The sequence below is a fragment of the Corvus brachyrhynchos genome, unplaced genomic scaffold (assembly GCF_000691975.1).
Source record: "Corvus brachyrhynchos isolate BGI_N302 unplaced genomic scaffold, ASM69197v1 scaffold346, whole genome shotgun sequence".
NCBI lineage: Eukaryota > Metazoa > Chordata > Aves > Passeriformes > Corvidae > Corvus > Corvus brachyrhynchos.
Window position 1 is genome coordinate 3,586,510 of NW_008238644.1, and position 18,463 is coordinate 3,604,972.

Here is an 18,463-nt window from a genome sequence, read left to right on the forward strand (position 1 = left end):
AGGGCAGTATCGCTCCGGGAAGGCACCGCGGGCAGAGGGACGGCGTGAACCGGGGTGCTTGGGGCGAGCCGGGATGTACCGGGGTTTTTCGGGGTGACCTGGTGTGTGCTGGGATGTCCGGGGACGACCCGGGTGTGCCGGGGTGAAGCCGGGATGTACCGGGGTGACCCGGGGTGACCCGGGTGTCTGGGGGTGAAGCCGGAGTGTCCCGGGGTGCTCGGGGTGTGCCGGGATGAGCCAGGGTGTCTCCGGATGTCCCGGGGTGTCCTGGGGGATGCTCGGGGCGGGCTCCGGGACAGGACCCAGCAGGCGCCCGAGGGGCTCGGCCCGGCCCGGCGGTCGGAGCCTCCCAGCTCTGGTCTCCCCAGGAATCCAAGAAGCACCTGGCCGGGCTGGGCGTGCTGGGGCTGGGCAACCTCATCACCGAGATCACGGCCAGCGAGGAGGAGAGCGCCGAGAGCGAGGGAGCGCACCTGGACGAGGAAGGTTTGGCGCTGGGATAGCTGTGCTTGGGTGGCAGAGGGGCTGCAGGCTCCCAGCTCTTGCCGGAGAGAACAAAATGCACCTGGGCTGTCAGGGTCTGCAGGGGATAGCGCGGTGTTCCCTGGTCAGAGACCCTCTGTCAAAGGCCTTCCCTTCTCCATCTTACCAAACAGAATCCCACAGTAGTTCCTGATAAATTTTGCACTTGTTCCCTTTAATTTTTTTAAGGTTTTTTTTTTCTTGTTTCTCCATGAATAAGTTCAGTCTGTGTTTGGATTAAAGAAGCATACTTAGCACACAGTATTATAATATCTCTTACTTTTATTTCTGAACTTGTTGAACAGTTTCAGTGAGTAAGTGATAGGTGTTCCTTGTGCTAAAGTTGCTTGTTTACCAGTCTTTTAGGGGACATTCAGTGCTATGAGAGCTTTTGATTAGAATGAGGGGAAAAGTACTCTGGTGGGAGATGTTAATCAGATAGTTTTGTTCCTCTAAATAGAGGAAGCATAGCAAAGGATTCATAAGTACTTAGTGAAGTCTGCAGTTACTAATATAAATTAGGATAAAGTTTTGTGTGACAAGCTTTCTTTTCTTCCTAGGCTGGGTTAAGAGCACAGAGGATGCTGTTGATTATTCAGACATCACTGAAGTGGCAGAAGATGAGAGCCGTCGGTACAAGCAGGCGATGGGCAGCCTGCAGCCGGCTCGAAGGCCAGGTAAAGGGGATCAGCATTACAGCTCTGCCTGTAGGAGATGTTCTGGGGCATTGTGCCTTTTCACTCCTTACTTCAGGAGGCCAATATAAGCTTTTGTGAAATTGTCTTCACTGGATGAAGCCACTGCTTGCTGTCTTCCTCTTTTAAGGAATCAGTTCCTTATCGTAGTCACTTCAGTCTTAATATCTCTCTCCTGTTCTATCTTGATTTTTTTTTAAAAGGCTTTCTGCAGAAGACACCTTGGTTCTTTTGTTGGTATCTCTGTCTGGCCTAGAATATGTTTTCAAAAATAAGCAGCTTTTCCATTTGAATAGCTGCTGGTGTAAATGCTAAATCTTGGCATATTCTTTAAAGGTGTCTTACACTTAACCTTTCTGGTGACTTATTGTGGTTAGTGGGATATAAAGGTGGTTTGGACTTTTTAACCCACATTTTTCTTACTTCTCTAGCAGCTTTATTTGTTCTACAAAGTGTGAATAAAAGGATGTGATAGCAGAATATATAAACACATAGGCAAACTGAATAAAAGGAGATCACAGCAGAATGTATATGTACACATAGATTTTAAGTACTTCAGTCATCTTTCTGTCAGTTTGTCTTTGTCCTTCCTTCCCACTGTTTTTTAAATTTACATCTTGCAAATGAGTTTCTGCAGGAAGCTGAACTGGTAAGAGTTTTCATCTAGTTGCAAGATGAGAATGGTGTCTATGCCATCAGGTTTGAGATAGAATAAATGGAAAGGGTGCCTGGTTTTGTTTCATTATCTGCTTAACACTTAGTCTTGCCTCCCGCCTGGTTAGATGAAGATGAGGATGATTATGATGCTGACTGTGAAGACATCGATTCCAAGCTGATGCCGCCACCACCACCACCTCCAGTACCTGGAAAAAAAGAAGATGAAAAGGATGCAGCTGCCACTGGTGAGTGAGGACTTTCTTCTTCTCTCTGGCAATGTGAATGTCTGAAGGAAGCAAACGCTGCTGTGTAGCAGTTCCGCGGCACCACACATCACCAAAACTCGGTCTGCAGGCTGCATCTGAAGGTGAGTGTTTGTGATGTTGCAGGATTGCCTGAAATCTAGGGTGGAGTGTTGTATTTCCAGTGACTGTTGAAATACCCATATTGACAATGAAACTGCTTTTTTATCTCATCCTCTCAGTTGTGGCTGGGGAATTCACCTGGAACGCTTAGGATAAAATGAAAGGTTAAACCAGAATGGTACTCAGAACGCCTGCACAGGCTTAATTTTTGCATAACTTGGTATAAACAGTAAATGTGGCACTATGGGGTTGTGCTAGGGGAGAGGGAGGAGACTTGTTTGTTTATGAGGTGCTTGTTCTATTGTAGTATCTGAAGATGGAGACGGTATCATTTTGCCCTCCATCATTGCTCCTTCCTCTGCTGCCTCCGACAAGGTGGATTTCAGCAGCAGCTCTGATTCTGAGTCAGAGATGGGACCTCAAGAAGCCAGGCAGGCAGAATCCAAGGAAGGCAAACTCACACTTCCTCTTGCAGGAATCATGCAGCGAGATGCTACCAAACAGTTGCCAAGTGTTACAGAGCTCTTCCCAGAATTTCGACCAGGCAAGGTATTGTAAGAGATACGTGGAAGAGATGTGTGTCATGTAAGCCCTCTAAATATGCATTGTACAGTAGTTAAGGGTATGTACTAAGCAATCACATAGATGTTCTTGCTCACTTAATATTTTCTTTAGTTTCCTTGTGCTGCTGTTTCCAGATTGCTTTTTATCTAATACTTTTCCTGCCATTTGCAGTAATCTCTTAAAAAGTGTCCTATAGATCAGGGTGTGAATGTTTTGCTTTTCTGTAAGACCATAGCACAGGCCTGTTAATTTGATACTTTTGCCAGATGATTAAAAGCCGGTGCTTATCTGTCTGCTTTCTGGATTTTCTGGTAAATATTTGCTCCTCCTTTCATGCTGTTCTGAACTTGGTGTGCTTTTCCTGAAACAGTTTGTGATCTGTATCTTTACTTAATTCTCCCTTGAAACTGCTCTGAGTATAAATTAGAAATCACCTCAAAGCAAGTTGGTTCAAAGAATGGTTGGGTTTTGCACAAAGTGAATTCATTACAATTCTTTCCTAAGTGCTCCCAAATAGAAAATGCAGTTTAGGTATTTCAATAATTATTTTGGAAGTTTTAAAGCTGTCAAGAAAAGAGGAAAGGTAAGAGGAGAAGGACAATGAAGATGAGCTTATAGTTGCCAAACAGATGGTTGTGAACAAGGATAACTTGGTTTTATGTGTGCCTCAGAGCGTTCGTGTAAGGAGCTGAACAATTTGCATAATTAAATGTCACGTTTTAATGATTTAGGTAACCACTGTCTATTGGTAATCTAGGTGAGGCTCTAGCACAGAAGTTTCCCTTCTCAATGTTTTCTAGGCTTTTGCAAACTTGGTGTTTCCTGTGTATCAGTTGGTGTGTTCATTTCTTTGATCCTCAACACGTAATGTCAGAGACTGGCTCAGTGTTGGATGTGCCCAGTGGGTGCAGAAATCAGTGCGAGCAGTTAATGCTGAGCACTTTCCATGATTAAGCACTAGAGCTGGCAAAGTCCTGTAGATTTTGCTATGAGGATGGGTTGATGTGCATGTTAATATAGCATTGTATTTTTGGATGAAACCTCCTAAAATAGCACGTGCAGAAGCAGACTTTTGTGTCCATTTAAACTGTTAGAAGCTTAACTCTGTCTGAGACCTTTGCCCTTCATGATAGGTCATTGGAACTGGATAAAGAGTTCAGAAGGGATCTCTGGGAGTTTTGGGAAGAAGGTTTACACGGATGTAGGCAGAAGTGGACAGAGTGGTCATATAAACATCATTTCCTTTGGGGACCAGTGTAACAGATTAACAGGGAACATTAATAGGGTGTACCTGCAAATTTTTGGTTCCTGTTTCCTAAGTATGCCAGTTAATTTAGAAACAATGTTTTACCTGATTAAAAGAGTTCTTAGAAGAAAAAAAATTTAAGTGCCTAAAACCCAGCAATCATAACCATAGAAGGAATAGAAGAGAAAATTTATCTTTACCCTTAGTGCAGGTTTTGGAGGTACGCAGTACTGGGGAACTACATTATAATGGAAATAAAAATAAGTGTGTTATTTCTGGACTGTATTATTTATCTTTTTGCTTAAGAAATCTCTATATAACTCTCTTTTATCTTGTCTCTTTTGCTGATAATTTTATGAACTCTTCTTCAACCTCCATCTGTCTTTCTGGAGAATGTGGATCGTTCAGAATGAAAATCAGTTATTTCCAGGCGGTGTCTAACCACATGTCCAATATATAAAGGCAGTCTTTCTTCCCTCTGACTTTCTTTTTGTCTGAAATTAAGAATATATCCTTTTGAGAGGGAAGGATCCATCAAACAGAAGGATCAGAAACTCTTTTTTTTTTCAAGTGTAACCAAGAGATTGTTGATTGGATTGGGAACTGGGGTTGTACCACAGGCCAAGCTTCTGAATTTCAGGGTGCTCTCTTTCAGTGCTTCAGGTGAGGGCAAGCATTCCACGGTGTCTTTTTTAATCTGATCCTCTTGTTTTCTCGTGTTCCAGGTGCTGCGTTTCCTGCGTCTCTTTGGCCCTGGGAAGAACGTTCCGTCGGTCTGGCGAAGTGCCCGGAGGAAACGCAAGAAGAAGCATCGGGAGTTGGCACAGGAAGTGCAGATACAGGAGGGTGAAGTTGTGGTTGAGAGTGGAGTGGAAGGAAAATCTCCTTGGGAGTATGAGTTTGCTGCTCCTCCCCCTCCTGAGCAGTGCCTTTCAGATGATGAGGTGGGATATCTGAGACTTAGAGAGGGTCACCAGCTAGTGCTGGGGGTAGTAGTGGATTGGACAGTGACTTTTAGAGGAAGGAGCTTTTCCCTCAAAAGAAAAGTGGAGAACAGAGTTGGCTTATATTCCAGCTGGGCAGCAGCTCTTCTCTAAATACTAGTCAGTGACTTCAGGTGATTGCTTCTTACTGAGCAGGCTGCATCCATGGTACAGGATCAATAGGAGAGCTTACCCTCTTTGTATCAAGAAGAAACCCTGTGTTCTTGGAAGTCTAATTACAGAACATTCTTGAGGCAGCTAGTAAGTATGGAACAGAACTTCTTAGAAATGCTTTTCTTCTACGAGAATAAGCTGGGAAACTTGGAAGGAGGAGACCTCTTACTGACACTTAGATAAACCACCAGTGTAACCATTCCCTCCTTTGCTGTGCTTCAGATTACCATGATGGCACCTGTGGAGTCGAAATTTTCCCAGTCGACTGGTGACATAGACAAAGTGACAGACACGAAGCCCAAGGTGGCCGAGTGGCGCTACGGCCCTGCCCAGCTCTGGTACGACATGCTGGGCATCCCCGAAGACGGCAGCGGGTTCGATTATGGCTTCAAGCTGAAGGAGAAGAATGAGCAGGAGGCTGAAGGACACACAGATGAGGGGGTGAGAGGGGCAAAGTGTGGAGATGGATGTGGGGATTGCTGCACAATGAGAGTCTGGTGATGGGCTGGTGGATTGTTGTGCACCGTGCAAAATGAGACTTTGAGTTTTCCTCCTTTAGCTTGAAAGGATGTCTTTCAAGTCAGGTCTTCCAACAATTATTATGCCCTTCCAGGATGCAGAATTGATGAAGGAGAAGGATGATCTGCTAGCTGATGAGCACTTCCTCATGGTGACACAGCTCCAGTGGGAGGATGATGTCATCTGGAATGGGGAGGATGTCAAGCACAAAGGGACTAAGACGCAGCGTGCGAGCTTGGCGGGCTGGCTGCCATCCAGCATGACCAGAAATGCCACTGCATACAATGCCCAACAAGGTGATCAGGGGTCTGTCACCAGTTTTACTTGCTGTAGTTGAGCTGACTCATTACATGTTCGACTGCAGCATTTAGTTCAATTGCACATGTACAGTTGCGTGTCTCAAATGTAGAATTCTCCCTGTCAGGGAATGCTTTTTGGCAAAATCACAGCTCCACTGAGAATTCTGAGACTTAGTATCTTTCCAAAAACAGAGTAGGTCACTTCTGTTAAAAAAACCCCCATCCCAGCTCTGGCTTTCTTCCCTCCATGGGGAATACCAGATGCTGGATCCATCTACATTAATATTAAGCAAAGCTACCCTTAGAATTTCCTCTTTTTATAGGCTAGTGGAATTTTGTTTACTTTTGTTTTTAATTGGAAGAATTATGTAAAAGTCTTCAGAAGTTTCTCCTCAACTAAAAATGGTACTTTGTTTTTTCTAGATAGGAAATAACAATTCTTACAAGCCTCAGACTTCTTTTAGATACGGATGCATTTTAAATTGAAATTGCTCGTGTAGAACGGATGTTTGTTGTCTGTTATATCTTCTCCTGCTTCTACAAGGAAACACCAATGGGAGTGTCAGATCTTTATTGGGTACTAGTGTCAATCCTTTAATGTTCAACTGTGAGTACAAGACACTGAGGCATTGGGTGGGTGAATTGGAGATTCTTTGAAGAGGCTGCAGACTCCAGCCGTCAGCTCTGGGTGAAATGTGTTTTTTTTAAGTTTTCCCAGTTCTAATGACTTATGTCACTCTTTGGGATATGAGCAGTAGGTCCATGAGGATGAAATTCACTCTCTGTGTGACCCCCCCCCAGTTCTGGTTCAAGGCACTGCAGTGTCCCTGACCCTCCCACTCAAGCTGACCTTACTTTTGTTTTCCTTTTCTCTAGGTTTGAACCGCAGTGGCTCTTTGCTCAATTCACCAATTCCTCTAGCGCAGAAACCCAATGTAGCAGGAGTCTTGGGCATAGCAAAGTGCAAGGAAAAGGCCCCTGAACAGCAAGGTAATGGCCATGAATAGGTGCATGTGACACACATTTCTATGGTAGAAGGGCTGCTTGTTTGCTCTGCAGCTTTTTGGAGCCTGTGTTTCAGTAGAGCAAAATCTCTGAGTGTTGGCAAAGCTCAGACTTGGGGCTCTAGTTCCTCTTTGCTTTCAAGATCAGTTTTCTTTTGCCTTTTAGAGGTCCTGCCTCAGGAAGCCTGAAAGATGGGGAAGGTTGAGGGAATGAGATGTGGGGGTGAGATCTGAAATAGTTTTCTGCCAAGGCTGTGTATAAAATTCTCGAGGGTTCTACTTTATGGTTGTTGCAGTTTCCCTGGATGAAGACAAGCCCTGGTACTCCATTTTCCCAATTGATAATGAAGAGTTAGTGTATGGCCGTTGGGAAGACAATATCATCTGGGATGACCAGGCAATGGAAACCTACTTGGATCCCCCTGTCTTAACACTTGATCCAAATGATGAAAACATAATTCTAGGTATGTTTATGGCATCCAAAATTTTGACTCGAATGAGAAGAGACCAGGGGAAATGAAAGCAAGGGTTTATAATCGCACTGTAATGGAAATAAATGGACTGGGGCAATACTTATGGCCTTCCTTTATTCTGGCTTTTGAAGTTAATTTGCAAGTCAAAGGCCTAAGCAGGAGGTGGTGATGCTAATAACCTTTAATTGTGTGGTGTACACATTCAACTTCCAAGTTAAATGCACTGCCAGGAAAGCAAAAATTAATGCCTTGAAAGTTAAATTTAACATGATTAATCTGACCCTTGATGTGTTTTAGGAGTGGCAGTCTTAATTTGACTTGCATGCATGTTGGTTTGAAGAGGGAAGGTAGGGATGTAAACTTGTGCTTTTAGAAATTCCTGATGAAAAGGAAGAGATGACTTTGAACTCTCCATCCAAGGAGAACAAGAAAGAGTCTTCTCTAAAGAAGAGTCGAATCCTGTTGGGAAAAACAGGTGTCATCAAGGAAGAACCACAGCAGGTCAGCATAAGCTTTAGCATCGTCTCTGGGGTTAGGAATGATGAAGAAGGAGTGAGTTTTTATTTTTTTGACACCTCTCTCGCTGTGTTTAAAATTGAATTAGAACATGTCTCAGCCAGAGGTGAAGGATCCCTGGAACCTCTCCAATGATGAGTTTTACTATCCCAAACAGCAGGGACTTCGAGGAACCTTTGGAGGCAACATCATCCAGGTAGTCACAATAGTGTTCACTGTGGTGTGAGGAAGAGCTAAAGTGTCTTTGTAGGAGGTTTATAGCTGAGGGTAGGACTTTGGATTTGTAGAAAAACAGAATTGAGATTACAGCAGGTCAGTTAAATGTTCACGAGACATATTTTTAATGTTCAATTAAAATTAGGAGTTTGAACTAACTTTTATTGATTGCCTGATCAAACTGAGGTTTAGTTGCTTGATCTTGCTGTATCCTACTCACCATGCTTTTGTGTTTGGTGTCTTGTTATGTGTTATTCTTTGTAAACCAATAGTGGGAGGGGAGAAAGAGGTGCAGGTTGTACTTCCGCTGCTACTGTGTGTCTTAGTCTGAATATTATAAAATTAATTTAGTTACTGATGAATTTGAATTACTGCTCACTAGCCCTAGGTGAGGAGGTGATGTTTTTTTCCTTCCTTCATTGTGGAATTCAGTGACTTCTAAAACCTCTGACTCCAGAATCTTCTCTAATGAGAAAATTGTGTGTAATTCCAAATTAATTTCTCTCCCACCGATAGAGATAATGGCTTTACATGTAGTTCCTGGTTAGTAAAAAGATCCCATCATTGGGTACCATTTGAAATAGTAAAATTGAAGTAATCTCTGTACACAAAGGAAAGATCTTTATATAGAAGTAAGCACTTTTCTGTCAAAAGGCAACATTTATGATGACAAGCAAATTTCAATGCATTTCTGTTACTGCTGAGAGACCTAAAAATATCCCTGGGCCCTCTTATGTAGGGTTTAACAGGATAAGAGGATGGTCTTGCTTTTGAGGTGGTGCATGTCCCTGTTAACACGGATTCTGTTCTGTATCAGCACTCTATCCCAGCAGTGGAGCTCCGCCAGCCATTCTTTCCCACCCACATGGGTCCCATGAAGCTCCGACAATTCCATCGGCCTCCCCTGAAGAAATATTCCTTTGGTGCCTTGTCCCAGCCCGGGCCCCACGCTGTGCAGCCTCTGCTGAAGCACATCAAGAAGAAAGCCAAGGTACAGTTATTGCTGTCAGCCTTTGAATGTGCCTGGGCTGTTTGCTGAGCTGTTCTCCTGACTCTGTCCCTTGTGCCCGGCGCAGATGAGGGAGCAGGAGCGCCAGGCCTCTGGCGGGGGGGAGATGTTCTTCATGCGCACACCACAGGACCTCACTGGCAAGGATGGAGATCTCATCCTTGCTGAGTACAGTGAGGAGAACGCCCCTCTGATGATGCAGGTTGGCATGGCAACAAAGATTAAAAATTACTACAAAAGGGTGAGTGTGCAGATTCTGCTGTTGGACAGTGATTTCCCTCTGCCTCTTGCTGAGAGCTAACAGCACCTTCATTGCACTTTCCAGAAACCTGGTAAAGATCCAGGAGCTCCAGACTGTAAATATGGAGAGACTGTTTATTGTCACACTTCTCCGTTCCTGGGTTCTCTGCATCCAGGCCAGTTACTCCAGGTGAGAAACGAGGTTTCTACATTTAAGAGACAGATAAGTTAGATGTGGACTAATAGGCAGAGTGCCTATTACAAGCCCTATTTATTTAATCACTAATAATGCTTAGCTTCCAAAATAAACCCAGATTCCTTTTCATTTCCAGTTTATGGCTCTTTGCTTACTGATAGTAATTCAGTTCTTAGCTTTCTTTAAAAAAAAAAATCTCTGTTGTATGCTTTTTAAAATTATTGTAGGAATTGTAGGAATTGCAGGTAGTGAGTCTTTGCTGTTTTGCTTAGTCATGGCATTAGAAATAGTGTTAGAGAGGACTGAGGGGAAAACCAAAGCTGCTTGAATGCTGGGGAGCTCAGTAAATAGGTGTTGGAGGGGATAGAAAACATGGATTTATCATGATCCAGGACCTTTTGTGTACTTTCTGAGGACTGCACTTCTGACTGTTGGATGCCAGTTACTAGTCAGGTGTACAGATTTATGCTTTTATGAGCCTCTCTCTGTTGTTAAAGTTCATACATTTGATGTGGGGAGAGGAATTAAGAATATTACAAGGACCAGCTGGTTCACAGTTCATAAATGTAAATATAAATGGATTTCAGTTAATGCTAGCTGCTCTTGCTGCAGCAATAATTCTTCCATTCTGTACCACAGGAAAAAGGTAAGGTGAAGGTTGATACTAGAGAGTCATCACAGAACTAACAATGCTAATTGTGTGTTAGGCTGGTTTCTGTGGATATTGTGCTCTTTTGGAGGTGTGTTCTTTCTTTTTTTGCAAGTACCTCCTTAAAGGTCCTAAAGTACCTCCAATGTCCAAAGAGCCCTTCAATCTCTGCATTTGTTCCAGTGTTTCTTAAGCTTTTGTTCTTCATCCTTGACTATTCCCTGCACATCTACATGTGTATCACAGCTACATGATACAAATGATGGTGTACCATTGCAATGAACCTTGGGATGTTGGGTTTTTTAAAGATCTTTTTTGTAGATTGAATCACAGAAGATTTGATCAAAACTTAACTGTCGAACTTGGACCTCTTTCTCTTAACAGGCATTTGAGAACAATCTCTTCCGGGCCCCCATCTATTTACATAAGATGCCTGAAACAGATTTCCTGATCATCCGCACACGACAAGGCTACTACATTCGAGAATTAGTGGATATTTTTGTAGTTGGGCAGGAGTGCCCACTCTATGAAGTACCTGGTCCCAACTCTAAACGAGCTAACACACATATCAGGGATTTCCTGCAGGTATGTGATGAAAGACTATTTGGGGATCTTAGGAGAAAGCCCATGGAATAAACTTGGGCCTCAGGTAGACAGTCTTGATTTGAGAATCTCATTGTCCTGCTGTGACTCCCTTTTTTTTTGATTGATTGTTTTCTTGTGAGGTGAGAGCACTGCAAGAGTTGGATGTTAACCAAACAGCTCATTTTGGTTTATAACATGTCTCTTCTGTTTTAATTGCATCCTATCTGAAAAGTAAATGATAAAGGCTTTTTAACCAAAATAAAAGGTTACAAGATTGTATATAACTGTATGAAACTGAAGAAATTAGAGTGATTTTTGAAATGGTTGTGCTGTGTAAAGGACAGATGGATTTCACTAAGAGACAGTAAAGGAATCTTACCACAGTCCTATCACACAGAGTTGCTCCATAGGTCTTCCTTAATTTTCCAGATCATGTGGTGATTAACTTTGGGACTGACCATAAGCATTCAGTAATTATCCCGAAGTTCAGATTTTGGACATAATTTCTAGTAATTTACTGTCAATCTAACTCAAAATTTTAACTCCAGAGGTATTTGCAGGGCAGGAAAATCCCTGCTGTTCACAGAATTTCTGTGCCAAAGCATGAACATTCCTAATGTGATAAAACAAAATTTCAAGACAAATGTTTTTTCCACATCTCATTCTCAAAAATAGCTGAACCTGAAGCAGACAAGTGGCTTGGAAAACTTTACTGAGTAAATTTACGAGAAACAACGGTTTTCAAGTAGGAAGTTTGAAGCAGTCACCAGAAACATTATCTATATTGTCTTTGCAAGTTTGTTTATTCTTTCTTTGAACAAATGGGTCTTGTTTTGTAGGTTTTTATCTACCGCCTCTTCTGGAAGAGCAGAGACCGTCCCCGGAGGATCCGCATGGAGGACATCAAGAAGGCCTTTCCCTCCCACTCCGAGAGCAGCATCCGGAAGCGGCTGAAGCTCTGTGCTGACTTCAAACGCACAGGTAGTGATGGGTTTTATTGGGTGGTCAGCCATTCCTTGCTGCTCTTGTAGCTCCAAACAGAGCAGAAGGAGGGAACATCTCCTCCTGATAAACCATTCTTGAAAACATCTGCTTGTAGAACTGAAATGTAATGTGACAGGGTTTTTTCGTTCCAGTTTTTCAAAGTGTGTGCTTTCTTTTGGTACAAGTGTGCTTGATGGTGAGAAGTGACTACAGATTAGGCATTTTTAATAACCCTTTGGGCAGCGATTTACTCATTAAAGACACTGACACAAACACATTCCCTTCCCTCTGTGTGTGGCTGTGTTGTGTTTTACAATCAACTACGTGCAAGTGGAAGCTGGGACTGTCATGGCATCCAGCACGTGTGGGAAACTACTCAGTGTTTGTCTTGTGCATTTTTCAGGGATGGACTCCAACTGGTGGGTTTTAAAGCCGGATTTCAGGTTGCCAACAGAGGAGGAGATCAGAGCCATGGTGTCCCCAGAGCAGTGCTGTGCCTATTACAGCATGATTGCGGCCGAGCAGCGGCTCAAGGTAAATCCTGGTTGGCTCCAAGGCAAACTACTGACACCCTGTGTGGGGTGAGCCTAGGTAACTCCTTCTGCCTAAAGCTGATTTTGCTATGAAGTATGCAAATTAGGTCCCTAACTATTGTGCCACTTGCTAAGTTTGCTGCTGCATAAAAGGGAGTTAAGTTTTAAAGAGAGAGACACTGTATTCTTACCAGCTATTATCTGGCTATTGAATTAGCTGTGCTCAAAAGTACCAAAGGGAAGGTACAAGAAAGGGCTTATGTTTATACCTGGAGCTCAACAGCAGAAAGTAACCAGCAGGTGGCTGTAAGAGACACTGATTATTTTTTTGAAGTTGAGTGCACTGTTTAGTTATGGATCTGTGCTACTGTGGGTCACAGTGAATCTTGCAGACAACTGTCTGTGGAAGTTTGCTTCTTCAGCATGACAAGTCTCCACAGAGACAGTTCTAGTTCTCTCTTCAGTAAGACTTCAGCTTCTCATTTTTTCCCTAATATTTCTCTGCAGGATGCAGGTTATGGGGAGAAATCCTTTTTTGCTCCAGAAGAGGAGAATGAAGAGGATTTCCAAATGAAGATTGATGATGAGGTACCATCAGAGTGATGCATGAGTGTATACACCAATATATAAATTTGAATGTCAAGAGAAAAAATGAGGTCTTTATATTTAAAAGACATATTTAAAGAGGGATTCAGGTTCAAATATTCTCACAACTTCCCTGGAAATTTGCTGCCAGCTCATACCTGTCTTTGGTGATTGTTCTTGCACGTCCTTTCAGGACTAGGCTTTTTTTTTACCTTAAATGCCTTTTGTGAGTTACTTAGCACTTTGGTTATTCCTTGAAGTGTTATCAGGGCAGCTGAAGGATCAAGAAGTGGAATTCACCCTCATTGTGTCAGTATGAAAAGTTCTCATTATGACTGGAAGAATCCCAAAGTAAAAGGTTGGAATGGAACAGGTTTATGAGTGTTTCTCTTCTCGCTGGCAGGTGCGCACGGCTCCCTGGAACACCACACGAGCCTTTATTGCTGCTATGAAGGGCAAGTGCCTCCTAGAAGTGACTGGTGTCGCAGATCCCACCGGTTGTGGGGAAGGATTTTCCTATGTCAAGATTCCAAACAAACCAACCCAGCAGAAGGTATAGTTCCCAAGGAGCAATAGCTGGGAGGTCATGTGGGAGAAGTGGAGTAAATATTGGACATAAGCAAGAGAAAATATCAGATGAGCCTATGAAAGACTCTTATGACATTAATAGGCCAAATCTTCCTCTGAACAGGACGATAAAGAGCCTCAGCCAGTGAAGAAGACAGTGACTGGCACAGACGCGGATCTGCGCCGACTTTCCCTGAAAAATGCCAAACAGCTTCTGCGGAAATTTGGAGTCCCTGAGGAGGAGGTGAGCGTGAGCCCAGAGCAGGCTGCAGACTTCACTAATGGATTTAGCAGCTGATAGTGGAAGGGACGTATAAATTTCTACTTTGACCTTGTGTGGAGAGGAATTGAGATCCATAGCCAGCTACCTCAGCTGTGTGTCTCTAAAACCACTCTTTGTCTTCCTCTTTCCAGATAAAGAAGCTGTCCCGGTGGGAGGTGATTGACGTGGTCCGTACGATGTCCACAGAGCAGGCACGCTCAGGGGAAGGGCCTATGAGCAAATTTGCCCGTGGCTCTCGGTTCTCTGTGGCAGAACATCAGGAGAGATACAAAGAAGAGTGTCAGCGCATCTTTGACTTACAAAATAAGTACGTTCTTATCTGATGTTCACAGCCTTGAGCCTCACCCCGTCCCCACCTCAAAAGTCCAGCACTATGCATGCCTGGGGCTCACTGATATGTGGTGGTGTAGATGTTGATTCAACTTGTTGGGCCCATAAAATACAGCACTAAGAAAGAGGCCTTTGGCTGGTAATAGAAAGCCTCAGGTTTAGTGTCTTTGCTGTCACAAACCTTTTGGAAAGGCAGAATGTGTTGCAGAGTCATGACATGAGATGTTCTGCAGTTCCACACATCAGCAGCTCACCACCTTATTTCCTTTCTTTTCTATTTTTTTTTTTAATTGTTAAGAGCAGTTTGCCCTCTCTCTTGGGTAGCAGCTGCCAATTCTATGTCCTATTCTTCAGAACTGCCAGAAGAAGTCCTGCATTATCCCTTGTTCTGGCCTGAGACCTAAGAGTGGTGAGGAAATAAAGTACTGTTGATTAAGAAGAGATCAACTTTTTGGAGAAGATGGTCTTGGAACAGTTGGTTTTTTAGACATAGGGACTAAAAGGAAGGCTGAGAAGGGAATATATTGTGCCCATTGTTGCAGTAGTGATTTGTATCATTAATTCTCAAACCTTTGTGTCATTTTTACCTTTGTATTTGGGAAGGTTAACAGGCTGATTTTTTTTTTTAATTTGGGAGGGCAACATTCACTGACTTTCAAGATGCCTCCTATTTCAGGGTTCTGGAATCCACTGAGATCCTGTCAACAGACACAGATAGCAGTTCAGCTGAAGACAGTGACTTTGAAGAGATGGGAAAGAATATTGAGAATATGTTACAGAACAAGAAAACTAGTTCTCAGCTCTCTCGGGAAAGAGAAGAGCAGGAACGGAAGGAATTGCAGAGGATGCTCCTGGGAGAAGACAGTGGCAATGACAAAGACAGAGGCAAAAAGGACAGGAGAGACAAAAAGGGGCTGTGTAAGTAACTGCAACCAACAGAACTTAGGCCTGGGAAGGGATGCAGGACTTTGTGTCAGGCTGCAAAGTATGCTGATCTGGCCTCTCAGGAGGGTGTGGATTCCTTACAGGGAGAATGTATAAACATGCTTATCTGGGGCTTTTCCCTCTCTGGGGGTTCTTCCTTCTCTTGAGCACTTACTGGCTGAAAGTGCATGTGAGGTGTATTCTTTGCCTCGTATCTTTTGTTTATTTTGAACTATAAACTTACTCTGGTATTTCTTTAGATAGTCACTGCTGCTCCCTGCTTAAGTTTCTTTTTTTTTTTTCTTTTTTTTATTTTGAGTGGGGGTGGGTCAGGGGAAGCTGTTTTTTCAGTACTTTCGTCAAGATATTTTCACATATAGTTCCTGGAACGAGCTTTTGGTTCTGTAGTTGGATCTTCTGTGTACATGCAGCTCTGTGTGTGAAGCAGGCACGGTCTGCAGGCTGATAGCAGTGTCTGTTACACTGTGTGCTGTGGCAGCATGCTTGGAGGTAAACTGGGCAGCTGCCAGATTTGGATCTCCTGGAGATGTGCTTATTTTAAGTGCATTCCAACAGAGAACTTGACATGTCCCAGGTAAAACGTTTGACCTGTGAATGAACTTCATGAAGGTGCCCATGACCACTGCTACTTGTTGAACATGTGTGAGCAAAGCTGAGCTCTGCATCTGGGTCAACATTATTGTTGCCATCTATTCTCAAATTGGGAATAAATCACTAATAAATAGTTACTGGAATAATTTATAAGGGATATGTGGAAGATTTTTGATGATTATTGCCTCATGGAAAGATATCCAGTGTTACCTCATACAAAACCTCTCGACCTGAATTATGAATGGTGCTGGAAAGATTCTGTGGTCACTTGACACACTGGTTGGAACACTCCTTGGAAAACTGGATAACTTTTGACCCTCAGTTTCTGCCAGATAACCATATCTGTGATGAAAACCACTGTAACTAATCCATCTTCAGGGCCAGAATGCAGTTGACCTGTGGGTCTTGTTGACTGTAGCTGTTCCTTCTAAGTTTATAATCCATGTGGATAATTCAATATCTTTGATTTAGCTTGATTTCATGTCATGATAAAACAACATGAACAAGCAAGGGAAAGACTTCTATTGCTTAGGTTTTCCTGAACTTGTGTGTTGGAAGTTTTTAAGCCGAAAGTATCTGCTGTATTTAAACGATGATATTTCTAGAGTGTGGAAAAACTTAGAAGCAAATAAAGCATTTTCTTGTGGCAACAGCTTCAGCAGCGTCAGCAACCTCTCACAAGGATGATGACACCGCCTCTGTGACCAGCCTGAACTCCTCTGCCACCGGCCGCCGCCTCAAGATCTATCGCACGTTCAGGGACGAGGATGGGAAGGAATACGTGAGGTGTGAGACCGTGCGGAAGCCCGCGGTCATCGATGCCTACTGCCGCATCCGGACCACCAAGGATGAGGAGTTCATGTAAGGCCTTCGTGATCTCTCTTGTCTCCCTTTTAACTTTGCCTGTGGGATTATTTCATTCCACTGGCAGTATGAAGAAATGGAGAATTGAGTGTAGAAGCCCAGCACTGTAATTGTGGGGGGAAAGAGAGATTTAATGGCTGTCCGTTCGGAGGCTGTCACAAACTTTGTGCAGTGATTGACCTGCTAGAAGAGTACCTGGAAAATCATGAACTAGGCTGGAAAGCTTCTGTATTTTTTTTTCCCCCACCCAGACGGAAGTTTGCTCTGTTTGACGAGCAGCACCGTGAGGAGATGCGGAAGGAGCGGCGCAGGATCCAGGAACAATTGCGGCGGCTAAAGCGGAATCAAGAAAAAGAGAAGCTCAAGGGCCCTCCAGAAAAGAAGCCCAAGAAAATGAAGGAGCGTCCAGACTTGAAAGTAAGCATATCCATCCAGATTTTTGGCTACTGGAGGAGTTTTCTGTTCTAGTGATGTACTAAAGATCTCACTGGGGGATTTGGATGATGCTTTGACTCAAAACTAGGAGCCCATATGTGAATTCTGGTTTGTCACCTTCTCTTTTTGCAGCTAAAATGTGGAGCATGTGGTGCAATTGGGCACATGAGGACTAATAAGTTCTGCCCTCTTTACTACCAAACAAATGCCCCACCTTCTAATCCTGTTGCAATGACAGAGGAGCAGGAGGAAGAGCTGGAAAAAACAGTCATTCACAATGACAATGAAGAACTCATCAAAGTAGAAGGAACGAAAATTGTCCTGGGGAAACAACTGATTGAGAGGTAAGGGAAAAAGCAGAGATACTGGTGGGGATAATAAGAAGAAACAATGTAGAGCTTAATGCAGAAACTCATATGTATGTTAGCCACAGGAATAAAGTGACAGGGCTTTACATAAACTGTTATTTTACAGTATTTCAATTGTTCATTTGGTATTATGGCAAATGGAACCAAAGCCAGTACTGGGGGACAAATGGTCTTGATTCATGTGAGGGCGGGAGGAAGTATTGTGCTTTTTTGTTTGTGCCTAGTGCGGATGAGGTCCGCAGGAAATCCCTGGTCCTGAAGTTTCCTAAGCAGCAGTGTGATTATCTGAATGTGAGTGATGGTGTTACTGAGCTGATTGTAGCATCTCCATTTCTGTTTGTGCCGACTGGCCAGGCCTTTAACTGCTCCTGTGCAACCTCCTCATATTTCCCCAGAAAATTAATAAGCTAAATTGTCTAGAATTTCTGTGAATAAATGTTTTGCATCTTGGAACTGCCTTAATTTTTCTGCCTCTCATTTCTTCAGCGTCCCCATAAATCCATCCACCGGCGGAGAACAGATCCCATGGTGACGCTGTCATCCATCTTGGAGGGCATCATCAATGACATCAGGGATCTTCCCAATGTAAGTTTAAGCTATGACACCCAAATCCTGCATCTTAAGCATTGTTGAAGTAGGTTATGTGTTGTAGACACCAGACGTTGGCTAGTTTTCTATGGATACATTTTCAAAGCTGGTATGTGATTTAAAAAAAAATTTTTTTTTCAACAAAACCAGCACAGGATGCATGAAATGTAGCAGTGTATAATGCTTTTATATATGTGGCATTGGAGAAGATCTGTACTTCACTCTTTTCTGACCAGACTTTGCCAGAAACTTGCAAAATCAAAAGATTAAATGGAAGATTTGAGTTGAAATGAGAATTTTTAAAGTTCAGTTTCTTGACTTCTGTGCTGCAATCAAAAATACCGTCTGAGAATTCTCTGTGAGGTTTTCCTTCTTATAATGGTATTAAAGAATACTGTGTAGAAGAAAGTGATAGCCATTGTGGAGTTGAGCTTATTCTATTTTCCCTGGTGCAGTTAAGGAACTGATTGTGTAAAAG

The 18,463-nt window shown here is 43.1% G+C and overlaps 1 protein-coding gene across 2 annotated transcripts in view; it reads left to right on the forward strand.

Moving 5' to 3' along the window:
• The first annotated feature begins 374 nt into the window (after positions 1–374).
• TAF1 (TATA-box binding protein associated factor 1) overlaps positions 375–18,463 on the forward strand; it is a 28,473-nt gene continuing 10,384 nt past the window's right edge. Inside the window, exons 1-27 of one of the 2 annotated variants that reach the window (XM_008636180.2) lie at positions 375–486; positions 1,083–1,199; positions 2,000–2,119; positions 2,547–2,788; positions 4,775–4,993; positions 5,429–5,647; positions 5,820–6,021; positions 6,901–7,014; positions 7,325–7,492; positions 7,875–8,002; positions 8,106–8,213; positions 9,051–9,224; positions 9,310–9,483; positions 9,568–9,672; positions 10,712–10,912; positions 11,752–11,893; positions 12,300–12,430; positions 12,937–13,017; positions 13,418–13,567; positions 13,706–13,825; positions 13,996–14,171; positions 14,871–15,112; positions 16,384–16,591; positions 16,846–17,011; positions 17,162–17,373; positions 17,622–17,688; positions 17,884–17,982. In XM_008636180.2, coding sequence (XP_008634402.1) covers positions 1,169–1,199; positions 2,000–2,119; positions 2,547–2,788; positions 4,775–4,993; positions 5,429–5,647; positions 5,820–6,021; positions 6,901–7,014; positions 7,325–7,492; positions 7,875–8,002; positions 8,106–8,213; positions 9,051–9,224; positions 9,310–9,483; positions 9,568–9,672; positions 10,712–10,912; positions 11,752–11,893; positions 12,300–12,430; positions 12,937–13,017; positions 13,418–13,567; positions 13,706–13,825; positions 13,996–14,171; positions 14,871–15,112; positions 16,384–16,591; positions 16,846–17,011; positions 17,162–17,373; positions 17,622–17,688; positions 17,884–17,982 — 3,999 coding nt within the window. In that variant the 5' untranslated portion in view covers positions 375–486; positions 1,083–1,168. The remainder of the gene's footprint in view (positions 487–1,082; positions 1,200–1,999; positions 2,120–2,546; positions 2,789–4,774; positions 4,994–5,428; positions 5,648–5,819; positions 6,022–6,900; positions 7,015–7,324; positions 7,493–7,874; positions 8,003–8,105; positions 8,214–9,050; positions 9,225–9,309; positions 9,484–9,567; positions 9,673–10,711; positions 10,913–11,751; positions 11,894–12,299; positions 12,431–12,936; positions 13,018–13,417; positions 13,568–13,705; positions 13,826–13,995; positions 14,172–14,870; positions 15,113–16,383; positions 16,592–16,845; positions 17,012–17,161; positions 17,374–17,621; positions 17,689–17,883; positions 17,983–18,463) is intronic. The other variant, XM_017737583.1, reaches the window with a different exon arrangement.